Consider the following 17,862-nt stretch of genomic DNA (forward strand, 5'->3'; position numbering starts at 1 on the left):
TAGGATACGTTCTTTGGAGGAAAATTAAGAAGATTATAAATATAATTTCAAGATTATAATGTGTACCAGTCCATTTATTTCCAGGCGTTAGCTTCCTTTTATAGTATTTTCATTTCCAATCTTCTCCCTTCTCTTCAGGTATGAAATTCACATTTAATTAGACCATAAGTGACTTAGATTCCTAACCTGGTAAAAGGAAAATTGTTTGAATAGAGTAGTACCATATTTATTTAAAACCACCAAATATGGAACTAGAAATTAGAAGAGAAACCAGAAATGGAAATTTTTGAAACCACCTTCTCTGTCCAGTGGCAACTCCCTCATCTACACTGGGAACTTCCCTCTGCTTCATCATGACCAAACTGAACCATAAACGTCTGTCAGCCCATCACAAAGTTAATGATATTAATGATACTTAGAACTTTCTGGCAATCCTAAGAAGGTTTTGTTTGCAAGATATCTTCAGAAGAAATAATGGAAATTTTACACTTGTTTCAGCCACCCAGAGTTCAATATTCCTTTTCTGTTTAAATGTTTCTCTGCTCGGCCCACATGCAGATAAATTGATTTATTTTGAAGTCAAACGCTAATTTTTGATGAGCTGCATCTGCACAAAAGATACTCAGTGCAGCACCTGTACTCAGGCAGCAACATCAGTGAGGCCAACCGGAAAGCTGGGGTGTAGCCCCTGTCACCGCGCACACACACGACACGTATCAGAAGTGGCCCAGATGTAATACTAAATGCCCCTGATGAGTGGCCCCGTTGCAGCATGCTGTGGTTTCTGACGAGGGCACGTAGTGCCAGGAAGTACAGCTCACTCTGTGTGTGCTAAGCTTCTGACCAGAAGTGCTAGACGGATGCAAACAACCTATGTTCTCGGCAAGAATGACTCATTACAATTGCCAAAAGGAGTCTACAACATTGTGGAAAGGCTTTTCATTCTCAAAGTTTGAAAATCTCTAACGTGATGTCTTAAAGAGTGGAGAAGAACTGAAGAGGGGAGACCTCCAACTATCACCCTCCTCACAAGGGACTGAAGAAGGAAAGGACATTGGTTAAGGTGTCTTAACAGACACACGCTGGGGCTAATTCACCGTGTTCTCGGAGACTGAACCACTTCAAGTTGGGCATGAGTGGACTTGAAATGAGACAGAGTGAGGTAAAATGATGTTCCTGGCTTACTTTCCAGTTCTGTCATTCCACCTGTCCTGGAAAGTCAGGGGGAAATAATTCCAAAACTCTCCATTGTCAATTGAATGGGCTCGCCTTACAGCAGAGCCTTGTTTTCAAGCAGTGGCTGTATGTTTTCCGTTTGTCTTCCTCCACCCAGAATCTGGGACAATGTTCTGGATACAGTAGACTCTTATAAAATGATTCTTTTTTTCCAACTTTTGCCTACCTCATCACTTCCAGTGGCATTTATCCTCAATCTGCATGCACAAAAACAAAAGAAAATGGTTATCATTAATCCAGGCATTTGGACGGCCCTCTACCTTCTATGGAAAGCTAAGGAAGTGAGAGGGAAGTACAAATGAGAAGAAGTCTCTGTTCTTTCCTTAGCTGGTACTTGCATATGGCCATGGCCTGATCTCGCACAGGAAAGGGAACCTGGGAGGGAGTGGTGTGGTCAAACACCAGTGTTACGATGTCAGTGCTCCTCCCCAGCTTCCTTCTCTTTCACTCCCATTCTAAGCCCCTTAAAATAGGAATGTCCTGCTAACAGGCAGATGGTGGTCACTTGATACATAATTTGTGGTCTCCAAAAGAAAACACTACAAAATCAGGTCAAGTCAGGACTTCGCTCCAGCAATAGCCAATATAGGAATCCAGCCAGCAGAAGGCAATGCTGAAAGGAAAAATATATATAAAGACTAAGTCCTTAAAATATATGAAGATGGTAATACATAATAAGTACCATGAATTTTCATTTTCATCCCTACAATATACTCCACACAATTATTTTCAGCTGTATGTTTGCATAAGCCAAGAAAATTTTGACTTTGGAAGAGCATTTTTTAAATTGAAGTACACAGTTCACCAGGGGACACCCATCTGGGTTAAGGCACAACTTCACGTTTAAAAGCAGAAAAAAGACTGAACTTCTGTATTTCAGTGGCCACCTGACTTTTAACAAATGCACAGCAGCTCACTTCCCTCTCAGATACTACAAAACTACCCACGCTGGTATCAAGTCCAGTAAGAAGCGACTAACTTCAAATCATCTGGGCCTGAGAAGGAACTGGATTAGATGTTTTAAGCAGCAGCCAGTCACGGGCACATGATTGGTGCCTCGTAAGTACCCGCTCACTGAAGAGTCACGATGGTACAGTGGGTTCGATGGAGCATGGATTCTGGAGTCAGACTGCCGGGGTTTAAAATCTTGTGCTACTCACCAGCTGTCTCAGAACCCTGGTCTGTAGAATGGGAATGATGACGATAATAGTGCTACTTCACAGGACTCCTGAGAAGATCGTATGAGTTAGTCCAGTGGCTTTCCAAACACGGTCACCAGCCCAGGAGTATCAACACCGGTATCACCCGAGAGCGTGTTACCAGTCCAGATTCTTAGGACCCAGATCAGACCTGCTGATTCATAAACCCTGGAGATGGGGCCCAGCAGTCTGTCTTCCCAGGCCCTGCAGGGGGCCCTGATGCCCCAGGGTCAGGGAGGCCCTGAGCTCGTGCCCGTGCTGTCTGACTTACAGGCACAAACTCAACGATTCATGAGTTCATTTGTCCCTGAGCACCAGGGAGCCCTCGTGACGGTTAGCACGTGAAGGCGGCAGCTAGGCTAACCCAAGTCTTTAAAACCCAGGGCTCCTATCCTCATTAAGCATAGCCTCCAGGATAGCCGACTGGCAAGGCGAACAGACCAAATACCTTTGAGAGGTACTGGTCACCTCTGGGACTTTAACGGCTTCAGAACACACTACCCCAAAACACGGCACCTTGACGTAGTGATTGTTTTAAGCTGAAGGAGTGTTAAGAAAGCAGCAGAAGCAGGAAGTCTCTCTGACCCCTCCCCCACAGCAGGTCATCAGATCCTCACGAGAGGTGCCCCCTCTGTACCCCGAGAAAGGAGCATCCTTACCCCAAGGCACAGGGACACCAGGAAGAATCTGAGTGAACAGGCCGAGCTGAGGTCCCCCCAGTTCACTACACTTAGCTCGTACTCTGGCGAGCAAACCTTTCCATGACCTTCCATTCCTCATCAAACCTAGCATAAAACACTCAGGTTTAACCATTTCTTCAGGTCTTATTTCATTATGAAGGCTCCCATGTCATGTAAAACTTGTATTAAATAATTTTGTATGCTTTTCTCCTGGGTCATCTTTGTCAGTCTAATATTAAGACCCAGCCAGGGACCCTAAGACCCTAAGAGGGTGGAGGAAAACTTTTTCCTCCCATACAAAAGTCAGAAAGAGAGGACACAGGCAGAAGGGGGAAGATTTCATCTTTTGGAGATCGTCCATACACACATACTCAAAGTACAGCTTGCCAGAGTGAGCTCTACATAAAATTACTTAATACCACACACCTGAGAAAGGCTTCCACTGGAAATGCAAGACTCAGCAAATAAATAAAATACATCTCAGCTGCACTTGCTATTAGGTTCAACATTAATTTCAAAAAGGAAATTCTATGAAGTTGTAGCACCCTTACTAAAATATTATAAATGGTTGAACTTATCACATAATTGCTAAGCACATTGTGGCCATTCTCTGCTTTTTAACTATTTTATTTTAAGAATACCGCTTCAAACACCAATTTTTGTACTATAACAATCCTAACTCTCTACAGGGAATGTAACTTAAGAAAAATAAAAATTAAGTCGTTTAAAGCAAAATACCTTACATTTGAGAGGAAGACCCCAGGCAGCGCCTATTCAGTAACTTTGAGGGGACGTTGGCTTATGAATACAGACTTCTGTGCTCCCCTCCTCCGAGATTCTCCTTTAGCAGGTGTGGGGTAAAGCCTGGGAATCTGAAATTTTAACAGTCTCCTGACCTCTCCACACCCAGTCATCCAGAGACGAGTGGCTTCCAGGCCACATTTTGAAAAACATGGCTCAAAATCCTTGCTATGGATAACCCTACATGAATGACAGCTTCCAGTTAAGCAAAGTTGTCAGAGGGCTGAGCCTTGCCCCTTCATGTTAGGAAAAGTTTGAACTGTTTTTAAGGGAAAGCTTCCTGAAATGTACTCCACACTCCCCTGTCATCCTAGCCGTAGCCTACAGGGTGTAATTTAACCTTCATGATGGAGGTGTCTTTATTTTTGTTGCTATGGCTGATATGTGCTGTAGCTGCAGACAGCATTCAACACAGAGTTGACCAAAACACTGATTCCTGCAGTGGCCCTCGAACTTGAAAATGTCCTAAATGTCAGCTTTAGCTGTCAAGTCTTTTTCCCAAGGGCAAGGTGGCAGCCGCAGAACCCTGAGAGCAAACAATACAACACGGCTGCCAAAATGAATGGGTGCTTAAAAGGTGGAAGCAGCCTTTCTAAAACGGCTATTAGTGACAATTAACTTTTAAACACCATTCAGATTTTATGTATTGGCACCCAGCAATGTGGTCAGCTCTATACTCAGACCAGTCCTCTCACTGAAAATAAAATATGCTGGATAAATTACACTGTAAATAATATTTCTAAGTGCCTTAATGAGCTGGAAATACAGTAAGGAATCTGTTATGGATTGAATTTTTCTCAGGAAGATATGTATTTCTCTTGAGAAGTCATATTCATAAGCATCTTCCTACAACCTTTATGGACTAAATTCACAGTAGCTGAGTGGTCCAGATACCGAGTGGTGCCCTCAAGCATCTGATGAGAAGAAAGACAAATCCTCTTTAGACGGATCACCTTCAATTGGCCTCAGTGTAGTGTAAGCTTATCATCAAAAATCACAAAGTACACAAGTTAGTAAGGTGCCATAAGCTAGAACTAGCAGAAATAGGAGAATACAACCCATAAAGGCCTCAGATACTGGAATTAGCAAACACAGAATATAAAGTGTATCAAGTTTGAAGTGCTAGCCACAGCAATTAGACAAGAAAAAGAAATAAAAGGGATCCAAATTGGAAGAGAAAAGCTTAAACTGTCCTTACATGCAGATGACATGATTCTATACAAAGAAAACCCTAAAGGCTCGACACAAAAACTACTAGAGCTGATAAAAGAATTCAGCAAGGTAGCAGGATACAAGATTAACAGACAGAAATTGGTTGCAATTCTTTACACTAACAATGAAATATCAGAAAAGGAAAGTAAGGAAGCAATCCCTTTTAAAATTGCATCCAAAAAAATAAAATACTTAGAAATAAATTTGACTAAGGAAGTGAAAGACTTATATGCAAAGAACTATACAACGCTGACTAAGGAAATTAAAAATGACTTAAAGAAATGGAAAGATATCCCATGTTCTTGGATTGGAAGAATTAATATTGTTAAAATGGACATCCTGCCCAAAGCAATCTACAGATTTAATGTGATCTCTATCAAATTACCCAGGACTTTTTTCACAGAACTAGAAAAAATAATCCTAAAATTTATATGGAATCACAAAAAATCCAGAATTGCCAAAGCAATATTGAAGAAAAAGAACGAAGCTGAAGGAATAACCCTCCCAGACTTAAGACAATACTACAGAGCTACAGTCATCAAAACAGCATAGTATTGGCACAAAATCAGACATATGGATCAATGGAACGGAATAGAGAGCCCAGAAATGAACCCACAAACTTTTGGTCAAATAGTCTTAGATAAAGGAGGCAAGAACCTACAATGGAGTAAAGACAGCCTCTTCAGCAAATGGTGTTGGGAAAACTGGACAGCAGCATGTAAAACAATGAAGCTAGAACACTCCCTTACACCATATACAAAAATCAACCCAAAATGGATTAAAGACTTAAATATAAGACAAGACAATATAGACCTCTTAAATAAAACATTCTCTGACATGAATCTTAGAATGTTCTCCTAGGGCAGTCTACCCAGGCAATAAAAATAAAAGCCGAAATGAACAAATGGGACCTAATTAAACTTATAAGCTTTTGCACAGCAAAGGAAACCATAAGCAAAACAAAAAGACAAGCTATGAAATGGGAGAAAATATTTGCAAAAGATGAGACTGACAGGGGCTTAATTTCCAGTATATAAAAAAAGCTCAGACAAGTTAACAATAAAAAAACAAACAACCCAATCCAAAAACGGGCAGAAGACCTAAACAATTCTCTAACGAAGACATACAAATGGCCAACAGGCACATGAAAAAATGCTCAATATTGCTAATTATCAGAGAAATATAAGCATTCTTTTATAGCTACTCAATGTTTAATTTAAAGCCCTCAAAACAACTAATAGAATGAACAATAGTTCCTGGTATGTTTCTCTTCTATCTTCAGATGTTCTAAACTTGTTTGCAGTGTAGGAAGGAGGACTGTGGCTCACCATTTTGCAACAATAGGTAAGAATTTTCTACACGCTTTCCCGAATGTTAATTTTTAAAAGAAATTCAGGAATATATGCCAAATAGAGTTCTTTCCTAATGTTGATTATCTAGCCACATCTTTGCTCTGTCATTTTCATAAGTATGTTTCTATCTTAACCATATTCCATCTACAAGTGAAAAAACTTAGTCAAGCTTTCTGTCATAAGAACATAAGCAACTATCTGGTGATTTTGGAATTTACCCGATCCAAATAGCACAGACAAAAATGTTTTTGCTTGAATTCACTTCAACTCTCTGGTTGTTTAATCTTTTTTTTTTTTTAATGATTGTTCCAATCTGTCACCCTTAACTACCATAATAACACAACGTTTAGACCTTCATACCAAAATAACTACTTGGTGCATTGGAAGTGGACAGGGAAGGTGGGCAGGAATCCGTGGTTTCACTGAAACTATAGTGTGTGTTTGACAGGCCAAAAGAAATATTCAAGAGTGGTTCCATGGCAACACAGTTTTGGACAAAAGTTAAACCTAAGACTGTATATGTACCAGTGGTGACGAATGTTAAATGGCTGACAGGAAGCATTTCTGTTTATTCTGGTCTCTGATGGAGACCTGTTCCTTCAGGTCCAACTTTTAGATTGCTTTGAGAGCTTCAAGTAATTTAAGTAAATCTCTAAGTATAAAAAATATGAATAAAACATGTTTAGACCTATTATTTTCAGCTTTTTATTTCAGCTTTACTCGGGTATAACTGACATATTAAAATATGATATTTAAAATGTACACCGTGGTGATTTGACATATGTATACATTGTGAAAGAATTCCATGCATCTTGCTGGTTAATACTTCCATCACCTCACGTATTTATCCTTTCTGGGGGGGACAGAACATTTGTGTTCTACTCTTTCAGCAAATTTCAGTTATACAACGCATTGTTACCACCACACTCACCATGTATCATGTTAGCTCCTCAGGCCTTATTCACCTTATAAGTGAAACTTTGTACCCTATTCCCAAACTGTCCCTCAGCCCTCAGTCCCCTGCAACCACTTTTCTACTCTGTTTCTATCCATTTGACTTTTTTTCCCTATGTCACATATACCTGATAAAATGCAGTATTTGTCTTTCTCTGTCTGGCTTCTTTTAGAATTATTATATTTTAAGTATTCCAACCCATGTTCTCACAAGCAGTATAATCTTCCTTTACAAATCAGAGGTTTTATTTAAGTGGAATAAAAGCATATATGGTTTGCATTTTACATCACACAAAATTTAACCAGCCACATTATCAAATACTGTATCTCTAGAGCATATCTGAACTAAAAAATATAGGCATGTTCAGCTGGTGAACAAAAGACCCAGTTAAGCTCAGATGGTGCTGCTTATCAAGAAGCCAGACACATCCCGGGTCTCAGATGGCCTCCGGTGAACGTCTACAGGGCTGCTTCACCTTGGAGCACGTAAACGCATCACAAGTGTCATTTGCTTCAATAGTAACGTGCTTTAAATGACCGAAAGATAAAGAAGTCTTTTAAAAAGTAATACTGAAAAGACAACATGGTCTGTAAAACTGAAACAAATGTCAAGGACTGGGCGTCAGGACAACTGGTCCTCTGTCACTCCCTGGCTGTCACCCAGGGCAAGTCAGTTACTATTTGAACCTTATCATAAATAAACTGTGAGGGGATGGAACAGGTGACCGCTAAGATCCCTTCCAGATTTAGAACTTTATGAATAGTAAACAAGGGTCAGAGAGGGGAAAACAATAGCTTCTTAAGAAAAAATGACATATCCATATGCATCACATATTTATAATGTGTAGAGTGTTAACTGTGTGAGGTAAAGAGCACACACGAAATTCAAACAAAAACCAGTCTCTAAGCAGAGAGAATCACTTCAAAAATTTTTCTTTGGGACAGTCCTAGGAAAACTGGAAATTGATATCTAATTATTTACTAAACAATAATTAGCGAACATTTTTGTTTACAATGTATAGAAGTTTTAACGCATTGAAACAGAAGTATACTAAGAAATACTTTTTATAAACAAGAGCATTCAAAGAGATGTTTACAAAAAATGTACTTTTATTTTTCTACGTCCAGTCAAACATTATTCATTTGCAGTAAAGTGTCCCCAGCAGAGCCCAAGCGCGGTTAGCATTTTCTAATTCATAGATACGTGTGTCTGTGAATACAAGCAAAAATTCAGATATGTTTTCATACATTACAAGATAAAATTCATTGTATATTTTCAGTTAAAGTTAACTGATGCCCACATCAGACAGTCCCTCGAGTAATAACCTTGTTTCATAAGTGGTAATCGGTGTTCAGAGAAACACACCAGAAAGGATTTGCTCTAGCTAATTTGAATCATATGACCCTTTTCTGTTTTAAAATTCATTTTAATTCAGCAGGACTCATTGAACACTTCAAACGTGCAAGTGTCAAAATCCAATCTAACGAAGCGGTTTGATTCGGCATGGGATTTCTGGGATAAGAGCTGAAGGCACACACCCCTGACAGCAACCAGTTCCAAAGTTTAATCACCGTTACGGCTCCATGTTCAGCCTAGCTGCATCACTAGCACCCCTGGGTGACGTAATTGTCACAGGTGATTGAACTCGTCCAAGTTAAAGCGGAAGTCTGCAAAGTGTCTTCACACAGCTGTGCTCTATTCATCAGGAAAGGGGGCCTTCCTTTTACACTATTTTTTTCAATCCATGTGCCCTCACGCTTCCCAGATAGTCTACTGTGCCCTCCTTCTTAGTGTTCATGATGACGGGGACACTGGCATTTGCTTAGTGGCAGTCCTGGCTGTCCTGCAAGCTTAGCAGAGTACTGCTGAATAAAACTTTGCCAGCATTCCACCTCCCTTCCAGAATCTCCGTCTTCTGGTGATGGCTGCCTTCTAACACCTGACGTCTTTTCCCCCCTCAACCCTTTTATCCCTTGTACTGACAGCTCTTTAACTCACTCATGCCGACGTGTTTACGAATTAGGCCAAACGACAATTATAATTGTCATCTTGAAAATCACACTTAAATTCTGAAATCAGATTTACTTTAGTATCAAGTTATTAATTCCTTAGTGTCTCTGAACCGTTATATTAAACACAAGATGTCTGTCTGAACACTACAAAGGGATACAAGGGGTGATACAAGATTTCCCTTGGGGAACCTGCAGTAGAGTTAGAAAAATAAGACAGCTAGACATGGAAACGAATAAAGCGAGGCAGAATGTGGTGGGGATCCAACCAATGGGACAGATCATAGGCATTAGTTAAGCTGCCCTGTGGCCTCCATGGGAAGAGTCAGCCTGAAGCTTATTCTTAAAGAAGCAAGAGAGAACGTGAACAGGTGAGAAGTGGGTATTTCAGGTGTATGAAAAGGCCAAGATGTCCAAGTAAAACTTCCATTAAAAGCTGGTGGGAGGCACAGGGCAGCCAGGTTGGGGGAAAGGAGGCTGGGGCTTGAGAACTGTAGGAAGTCAGGCGCACACTACCCGTCTCTTTGGATTGAAGTGTTTCATCTTTTCGACAGCGGTGGTGCCACTGAAGGATTTTAATCAAAAATTGTTTAAAGATAATTTATCTGACAGTTACGCAGAGAAGGAGGTGGCAGTAATTGGGAAAAGTCAGATCAACTGAAAGTCTCTGTGAATGTTGTTTATATGGGTCCCAAAGCCTGTTGGTAGCAAAGAACTTTAAGTAAAATACAGAAGAGACACTGGCACTTAAGTGATTATCTCTATGAAGAGGGTGAGTCAGAGAGCCTAAAACTGAGTGACTGAATTTTACAAGATCTTTGTATTCATAATGAACATATTGCTTAAATGTTCAGCAAAATCATAGATCCACACAGTGAGTGAAGTTAGTACCCAGCACAGAAGTACCGATCTGTTTTATGTTAATGTTTACAGATTTGGGTACAAACATCTTGAATCTACATCAACACACGTCCCATGCGTTTGCCCACATGGGCATATTTGCAACTATACCCAAGGATGGAGGGTGGATGTATTTACAGAGCCTGTACCAGGTGCCAGGCCAGCAGCCAGTTCCTACGAAGTTAGTCGCAGCTTCGATTACCACCCGCAGGCGGCTGACTCCCACCTGTGTCTGCGCTCCAGCCCGGCTCCTGCTCTCCAGCCTCGTCTAGGCACCTGCCCATGAGACTCCCTCACCTGGACGTCCACAGACTCCTTCCAGCCCAACTTCTGCAGCCCTGAACACATCACCGCCTTCCCCTGGAGTCTGCTGCTCCTCACATCGGGCCCCCACCTCAGAGAATGGCAGAAACCTGGGGCTCTTCCTTGGGTTCCCCCACTGCCTCACTCCCCGCAGTGTCTGTCCTTGAGTTCTGCTGATTCTACCTCCTGGATATCTCTCTCATCCAGCCATTTCTTGCGATCTCCACTGTCACCTCTTTGATGCAAGCCACCGCCACCTGTTGCCTGTCAAAGCTTCCTGAGTGGTCTCCTGGCGTCCCAGCGTGTCACCCTCCCATCCACTGCCCACAGTGCACCCTTCCTAAGGCGAGGATGTGACTGAGCTGCTTGTCTGCTCAAAGTCCTTTAATGGCTTCCTACTGAGGCAAGAATAAAGTGCAAATCCCTTAATATCCGTCACAAAGCTCCTTAGAGTCTGGATCTTGCCCATCTCCCCATCCTCACTCGCTCCTCTCTCCTCCCTAAGCACCAGCCGCGGGAAATTCTTTCAGCCCCTCTAATGGTCTGTGCGCGGACTCTCTTCCTGGCTCTGACAAACGCTCCGCCTCCTGACAGGAACACTTTTCCTCCTTCCTGCAAATTCTAATGCCAAGGAATGACCATCCTGAGCTGGAAGGTCAGGCTCACACTGACAGCGATCACGACTCCACACTGCAGGCCCACAGATAGCAGCGGCTTTAACTACATCCCTGTTACTACAAGGACCATCTTTTGCAAACTACAATTCTGAATAGGACTGAAATTTTGGACAGTAGGACTGTCTTAGAATATCTTGCTGACTTATTTTTTTTCTTGGCTTTATAGAAGTCCCATTTTTGTAGCAGTGGACATTTAGAACCCTGGACTTCCCCCATCAGGGACAAAGGGGCTGCAGTAAGACTCCAAAAGGACAGAGGACAGCAGCTGCTCTGGGAACATGTCACACGATGGGGCTGAGGGCAGGCCACCCCAGGGTGTGCCACTCTGGCATGCAGGTTATTTTTAGCTGAAAACAATCAAAGCCCAAAAGACTCAGTAAAAGCCTCGGAACTTCCCCTTTACTGCCGAAAAAAATGGAAGATGGGGGGCCTGTCCCAGGAAGACGCCATCACCGCGGGTAACTGTAGTCAAATGTTAGGTGTGCTGGGCAGGGCGGAACTAGCCAAGTCTTCTTTGTGTCCCATTGTCTTCGGATGGCCCACCAAACATTTGTTCACACACACATTAACTCTTTTTATCTTCTTGTGAATAACCCCACTTCCCTTTAAGTCTTAGACCCCCCACAGTCTTCTCCTTAGCCCAGAATATATATAAACCTCACTTTGCCTTGCTGCCTTTGAAATTCTTCATATTTATGTGAATTCCCCATCCACGTGTAATCAGTGTGATTTTCTCCTGTTAATCTGCCTTGTGTTGTTGTTTTAATTGCCAGCCAAAAGAGCTGAGAGGGGAAAGAGGAAATTTCCCCTCCTTGCCCCCCCCTGCCCCCTCCCCCTCCACTCCCCACGCACAGTGGGCTGGATGTTTAGTCCGGTGTGTTGGAAGGGGATGTTCTACTGAAGATCAATCTTGTGTAGTTTTCGTATGTCTGCTCAATGAAGAGCTGTCAAAAACAACACACACACATACACACTCACACACACCCCTCTATGCGCCTTAGGAGTGTACATCTTTGCGGCACCAAGAGGCAGCTCCCTCCCTTGAAGGAAGAAGAGCAGAGAGCCCTCCACTTCCCCTGCTTACCTTAGGACACAGCCTCGTTGCCCAAGAGCAAGGTGTGATCAGGCCCTTTGTCAGGGTTAAACAGGAAACAAACCCACTCCGTAAGGATGAACTGGAGAAGGTGGTTCCAGAATCACAATGAATGGACATGGATACCTAGACCAATTTGAACCCAGAACTCTTGGGGCAAGTGGGCTGGGCTGTGGGGGGATCTGAGCACTAAGGGAGGTATCCTGGGATCCCCAGGTGACAGAAATCCTTGGCAGAACTCCCCACGGAGGCAAAGAGATGATCTTTCCTCAAAGCTCCCTTGAGGGCATTATGCTAAGTGAAATAAATCAGACAGAGAAAGACAGATACTGCATAATCTCACTTACACGTGGAATCTTAAAAAGCCAAACTCATGGAAACAGAGAACAGACTGGTCGTTGCCAGAGGAGGTGGGGGAGCTTGGGCAAAAGGGGTCAAAAGGTACAAACTTTCGGTTACAAAGTAAATTAAGTCACGGGATGTAATGTGCAACATGGTGACTGCAGTTAATATTGTATTGCACAGGAAAAGCTGCTAAGAGGGTGGATCTTAAAAGACTTCATCACAAGAAAAAGAATTTGTTAGCTCTATGACGTGACAGATGTGAACTAAACTTATTGTGCTGAACATTTTGCAATAATCATATATTAAATCAGGACACTGTATACCTTGAACTAATACAATGTTATATGTCAACTGTATCTGAATAAAACTGGGCAGAAGATCCCTGAGGACCTGTGAGTGGATGGATCAACAGTGGGCAAGCATCAGACCCTAGGCCGAGTTCTCAGCAGAGGAGCCCGCTGGCCTGGGAGCCAACGGGGCAGCGACCCAGGGCTGTGGCGCACACTCTGGTCGCCTGGGGGCAGAGTCAGCAGTCTCCCTGCAGCCGCCTCGGGGTTTCTGGCCCTTATCAAGCACTCATTTTACACCCATTTCTAAACTCTCCTGGTAATTATGGAAAAAATAATGGTTAACTGGAAGTCTGTGAAACCGCTTACTGATTTACCCAAGATCCTACAATGAATAGCAAGCAGGTGGACACTGAAAACAAAAAAACCTCATCCAGTAAAGATGCGTGGTGCCCTGTGGTGCCAAAAACACAGGGAGACCCAGAAAGGAATGACCCGGGAGCCCATCGGCCCACGACACTTGAGGACTGTTCCTGACAATGTTCTGATGGTCTCTGGCTCTGACCGGAGCCACTGGAAGTTATACCAAGTCGTGTTAAGTCTGCATGCAGCCTCAGTGAGGGTGCCGGACAGAGGAATGCGACCCAGAACCGGGGCCGCGTGACCAGACCCCATGATCTCAGTGCCTGTGATAACATACTGGAGAGCAGAGTGAGGTTTTGAATCAACTAAAGTCTTCCATAAATGGACTCTGAATGCAGGCTACATAACTTCCAAAAACTCCCCAGAGAAATTCCTATTATGTGCGTGGAAGGGGAACGAGGCCAGTCCGATCTGGCTGGGTAGGGAACATTCTCTGCTCAGCAAAGCTTCATGGTGCTCGTGTTTAGTGCGAACTGCATGTTCATACTAGACCACGGCCCTGCACACAGAGGCCTGAGTGTATTGAAAAATGAGTTCGATGGTGCAAGCAGTGCTGGGCTTTGCCTCTAAAACATCAGAACCACAAGGCACTGTATTAATGAGGATATCATTCTTACCAAGTCCCTAACTCGCTGTGAGCCAATATTATGACAAACGTTCCTCGGGGTTGCTATAGCAACACATAGTGACGTTATCTTTTTTCCATTGGCCTCCTGTCACTACACAAGCTGAAGTCAAGAACAGGCCGAGATGCATCACTAGTGCCTTTTGCTCTGTGGGGCTGACACTCGGGGAAACCTCAGAACTTAAAAGGAAGTGTACAGGAAGTTAGCCTGATTAGGAAACAAAGGCACAGACAGATGAGATGACTCAACTCAAATGTCACCTGCCCAGAGAGGCCTCCCTGGACAAGCCTTCCCCCTCCTCCTCTGTGTAGTCACCTCTAGTTACTCTGTGGCACACAGTAACTTTGGTTAACTATCAAGTCAGCTTGTGAACTTGGGCCTGTGTGCCCCTCCTCCCCGTCTGAATGTAGACCCCAGAGAGAGGAACGTTGCGTAGTTCATCACTCTGTTCCTCACACCATCAGAGGCTGGCACAGAGCAAACTCTTAATAACATTTGACTGGTTACCCTTCCAACTGCCTGTGACTGAAGTCTTTGTGGAGTCCAGAAAAACCAGCATCCATACCAATGTATCAAAAACATCACACAGTGGAATGAAAGTCTTTTTTCATTATAGACCCGATATTAATTAAATCCATATGTAGAGGCAACATGGTCTGAAGTGATGCCATGCCAAGTGTGGTCCACGGACCAACAGTGACAGCATCCTTTGGCAGTTTGTTAGAAAAGCAAAGTCAGGGCCCACCACGGACCCAGTGAATCAGTACATCTGAAGGTGGAGCCAAAAAAAAAATCTGTTTAGTCAGTTTTCCAGGTGATTCTTACATACCCTAAAGTTTTGAGGAACTATTACTCAGAAATAAAGGCAAGAATAAACAAGAAAGGTCATAAGGACTAGAATTCTACCAGGGACAACTGGTACATTCTTGCTGTCATTTAGATTAAAAAAAATTCTAGAGAAAGGAGGAGGAATTATATGCAAGAATATAGTGCTCTGCCTACGCATGCCACCAGACACCTGCTCCACGTCCTGTTTCTCTGAGGCTCTCCTGCCCAGACTAAACAACTAGCAAGTTGCAAAACTCTCTCTTTGCTTGGTTCCCCTCTCCTTCCTGGGGGCAGCACCGTCTGTGGGTCCTTCTAGGAATCATTCTGACAGATGACTGACCAGACCAGCTGAGAAAAGGCAGCCTCGCGGGGGGCCAGCGGGCAGCCGAGCCGTACCGTGATTCAGATGTCTGATGCAGTCACTCAGGAGAGCACTGAACTTCTTCTGGTCCGCGGCCTCCTGGAAGCAGAAGTAGCCGTGTCTGAGGAAGGGCAGCCACAGGTACACCGGGAACTCCTTGGGCAGGACCACGAAGGGCTGTGCGCTCTCCTTCTCACTGGACGCTAAAGAAACATGGGAAACACAAAGGCGTTTTAAAACGTGTATACTTCAAATGCTTATTTCAGGCTGTAAAGGTTTACTTCAGGCTCTGGTCTGAATGTCTTCATGGTGGGGAAAAAGGAGAGTTCAGGCTCCTCTCACACCCCTGCACCAGCCTCACCCATCTCAGTCCAGCCGGTGGCCTCACCTCCTAACCACGGGGACAACCAAGGTCATCGGACACAGTCTAACGTCCTCACGTGGAATGGCCAGCAAACAGAACTCCCTCTTCCCCTCCGGCCCTTGGCGGCTGATGTGTCTGTCTGCCAGGCGCCCACCCTGCTGTGCCCAGGCCCCAGGCTCCCATCCCACCAGGCCTGCTTGCTCTCTGCCCTGCGCCCTCTCCCTCCATGGTCACTGCCAAGCAGGCACTTGCTGCCTTGATTCCATCAAACCCCGTTCTCACTCTAGTCTTGTTCCGGCTCCACCTGTCCCCAAACCAAACTGCTTAGGTCACCAATGTCATCCTGCCTGCCAGCCAGTGGCTTCTTCTTTATGACCTCCCTCTCAACCTAATCTGAAACATCTGTTCCTGCCCATTATCCCTTGTTTATTTATTTATTTAACCTATAGTCAGTTACAGCATGTCAATTTCTGGTGCGCAGCGTAATGCCCCAGTCACGCGTACACACACATATATTCGTTTTCATATTCTTTTTCATTAAAAAGAAAGATATCTTATACTACAAGATATTGAATATAGTTTCCTGTGCAATACAGAAGAAATGTGTTTATCTATTTTTATATATTATGGTTAACGTCTGGAAATCTCAAACTCCCAAATTTATGTCTTCCTACCCCACTGCCCCCAGTAACCATAAGATTGTTTACTATGTCAGCGAGCCTGTTTCTATTTTTGTAGATGAGTTCATTAGTGTCCTCTTTTTTCTTTTTCTTTTTTAGGTTCCACATATGAGTGATATCAGAAACATTCTCTCTCCTTGACTTCCAGGGGCACCTCTCTCCTTGTGTCCTTCGTGGTTTTTTTTTTTTTTTTTAAGTTTCCTCTTTGTCTCCTTTATCAGTTCCTTGACCCCTTCCTCCATCTCCCTCTTTAAGTGCTGCGGCTTGCCCTGTCCGGTGCTGGTTTTCACTCCACCCTCATCTCTGCTCTCCCGAGGTGTCGCCATCCATCCCATGACTTTGTATATTATTTCTGCAGTTCATTGTTTCCTTTTCCTCCCTCCCTTCCATCATGCTTAGAAAATTCTCATTCATCCTTCAAAAGTCAGTTCAAAAGCCACCTCTTCTGGGGAGCCTTTGTTGGCACCACCCTCTGCCACCAGAGACAGAGTTGGCTGTTCCCTACCTTGTTCACCCAAAATATTGTAATGATCTGCTTTTGTGTCTGGCACCCACACTCAGAGCAAGGGACACAGAGGGAGATAAGCACCCACAGCAACTGATTCTCCCCAGAAAGCAGACGCACTGCCCCCAGCGCCTGGAGGATGGAGGCTCCATCTTCCCTGTCTTTGTGTATAGTGAGCCCGTAGCAGGGCCGTGGAACCTAGATGTTCAACCAGTTTGTTGACTGAATAAATGGCTATGTTGTCCTATGAAATTTTAAACGCCTTAAATAATGGGACTTCTAGCAATTCCCTCAAATTCAATTCCAAGAAATTCACGTTAAACCATACTATTACTCAGATCCCCAGCCTAAACTTGCATTTCCAATTGTATGACACTGCACTTGGTTAAATGAGCCCCAGCTTATGTCTAGAGTCATGCAGAACAAGCAGAAGAAGAAATTAGCTCTGTGTTCCCTACCTGTGACACAATGGGCACCAATCTCAAGGAAAGCCGGGGAAGAGGGCCTCAGTAGGAGGCACCTGAAGGCACCGGGCATACCGGGAAATGGACCGTAACCATAAGGGAGGCGCCAGAACTGAGTCTTGCTACTGGCAAATGAATGAATCAAGATTGGCCTGGATTTCCTGAAGCACACATGGGAGCTCTGTTTCTGGAGGTAACAGAGTTGAAAGCACTGGGAGCACAAACTTTGGCCCCACAGGCCCTAACAAAATACCTGGCACACGGTACATGAGAATGAATCAACATATGAGTGACAGCAGGTGAATAAATGACCGAAAGCTTCAGGAGAGACCAGCAGTTGTAACACATTTCTATCCCCTCCCTTTCTCAGTAATAGAAGTCCCTCATTTTTTAGTTTAGCAAGTGCCTGCATAGAATAAAGACTATATTGCCAGCTTCCCTCGCAGTCTGATGTGCCACAGCCACTAAATTTTGGCCAACAAGATGCAAACTGAAGGCACAGCGAGACTTCCTGGATATCCTTAAGGAGAGAGAATGCGCCTGCCTCCCCATCTTTCCTCAT

General features: G+C 43.8%; 1 protein-coding gene across 1 annotated transcript in view; it reads right to left on the bottom strand.

Annotated features, from left to right (window-relative positions):
- NIBAN1 (niban apoptosis regulator 1) overlaps positions 1 to 17,862 on the bottom strand; it is a 145,895-nt gene that overhangs the window by 55,004 nt on the left and 73,029 nt on the right. Inside the window, exon 5 of the mRNA XM_064478085.1 lies at positions 15,323 to 15,490. Within this exon, the coding sequence (XP_064334155.1) occupies positions 15,323 to 15,490 (168 nt within the window). The remainder of the gene's footprint in view (positions 1 to 15,322; positions 15,491 to 17,862) is intronic.

Source organism: Camelus dromedarius, chromosome 23 (genome assembly GCF_036321535.1).
Source record: "Camelus dromedarius isolate mCamDro1 chromosome 23, mCamDro1.pat, whole genome shotgun sequence".
NCBI classification, from domain to species: domain Eukaryota; kingdom Metazoa; phylum Chordata; class Mammalia; order Artiodactyla; family Camelidae; genus Camelus; species Camelus dromedarius.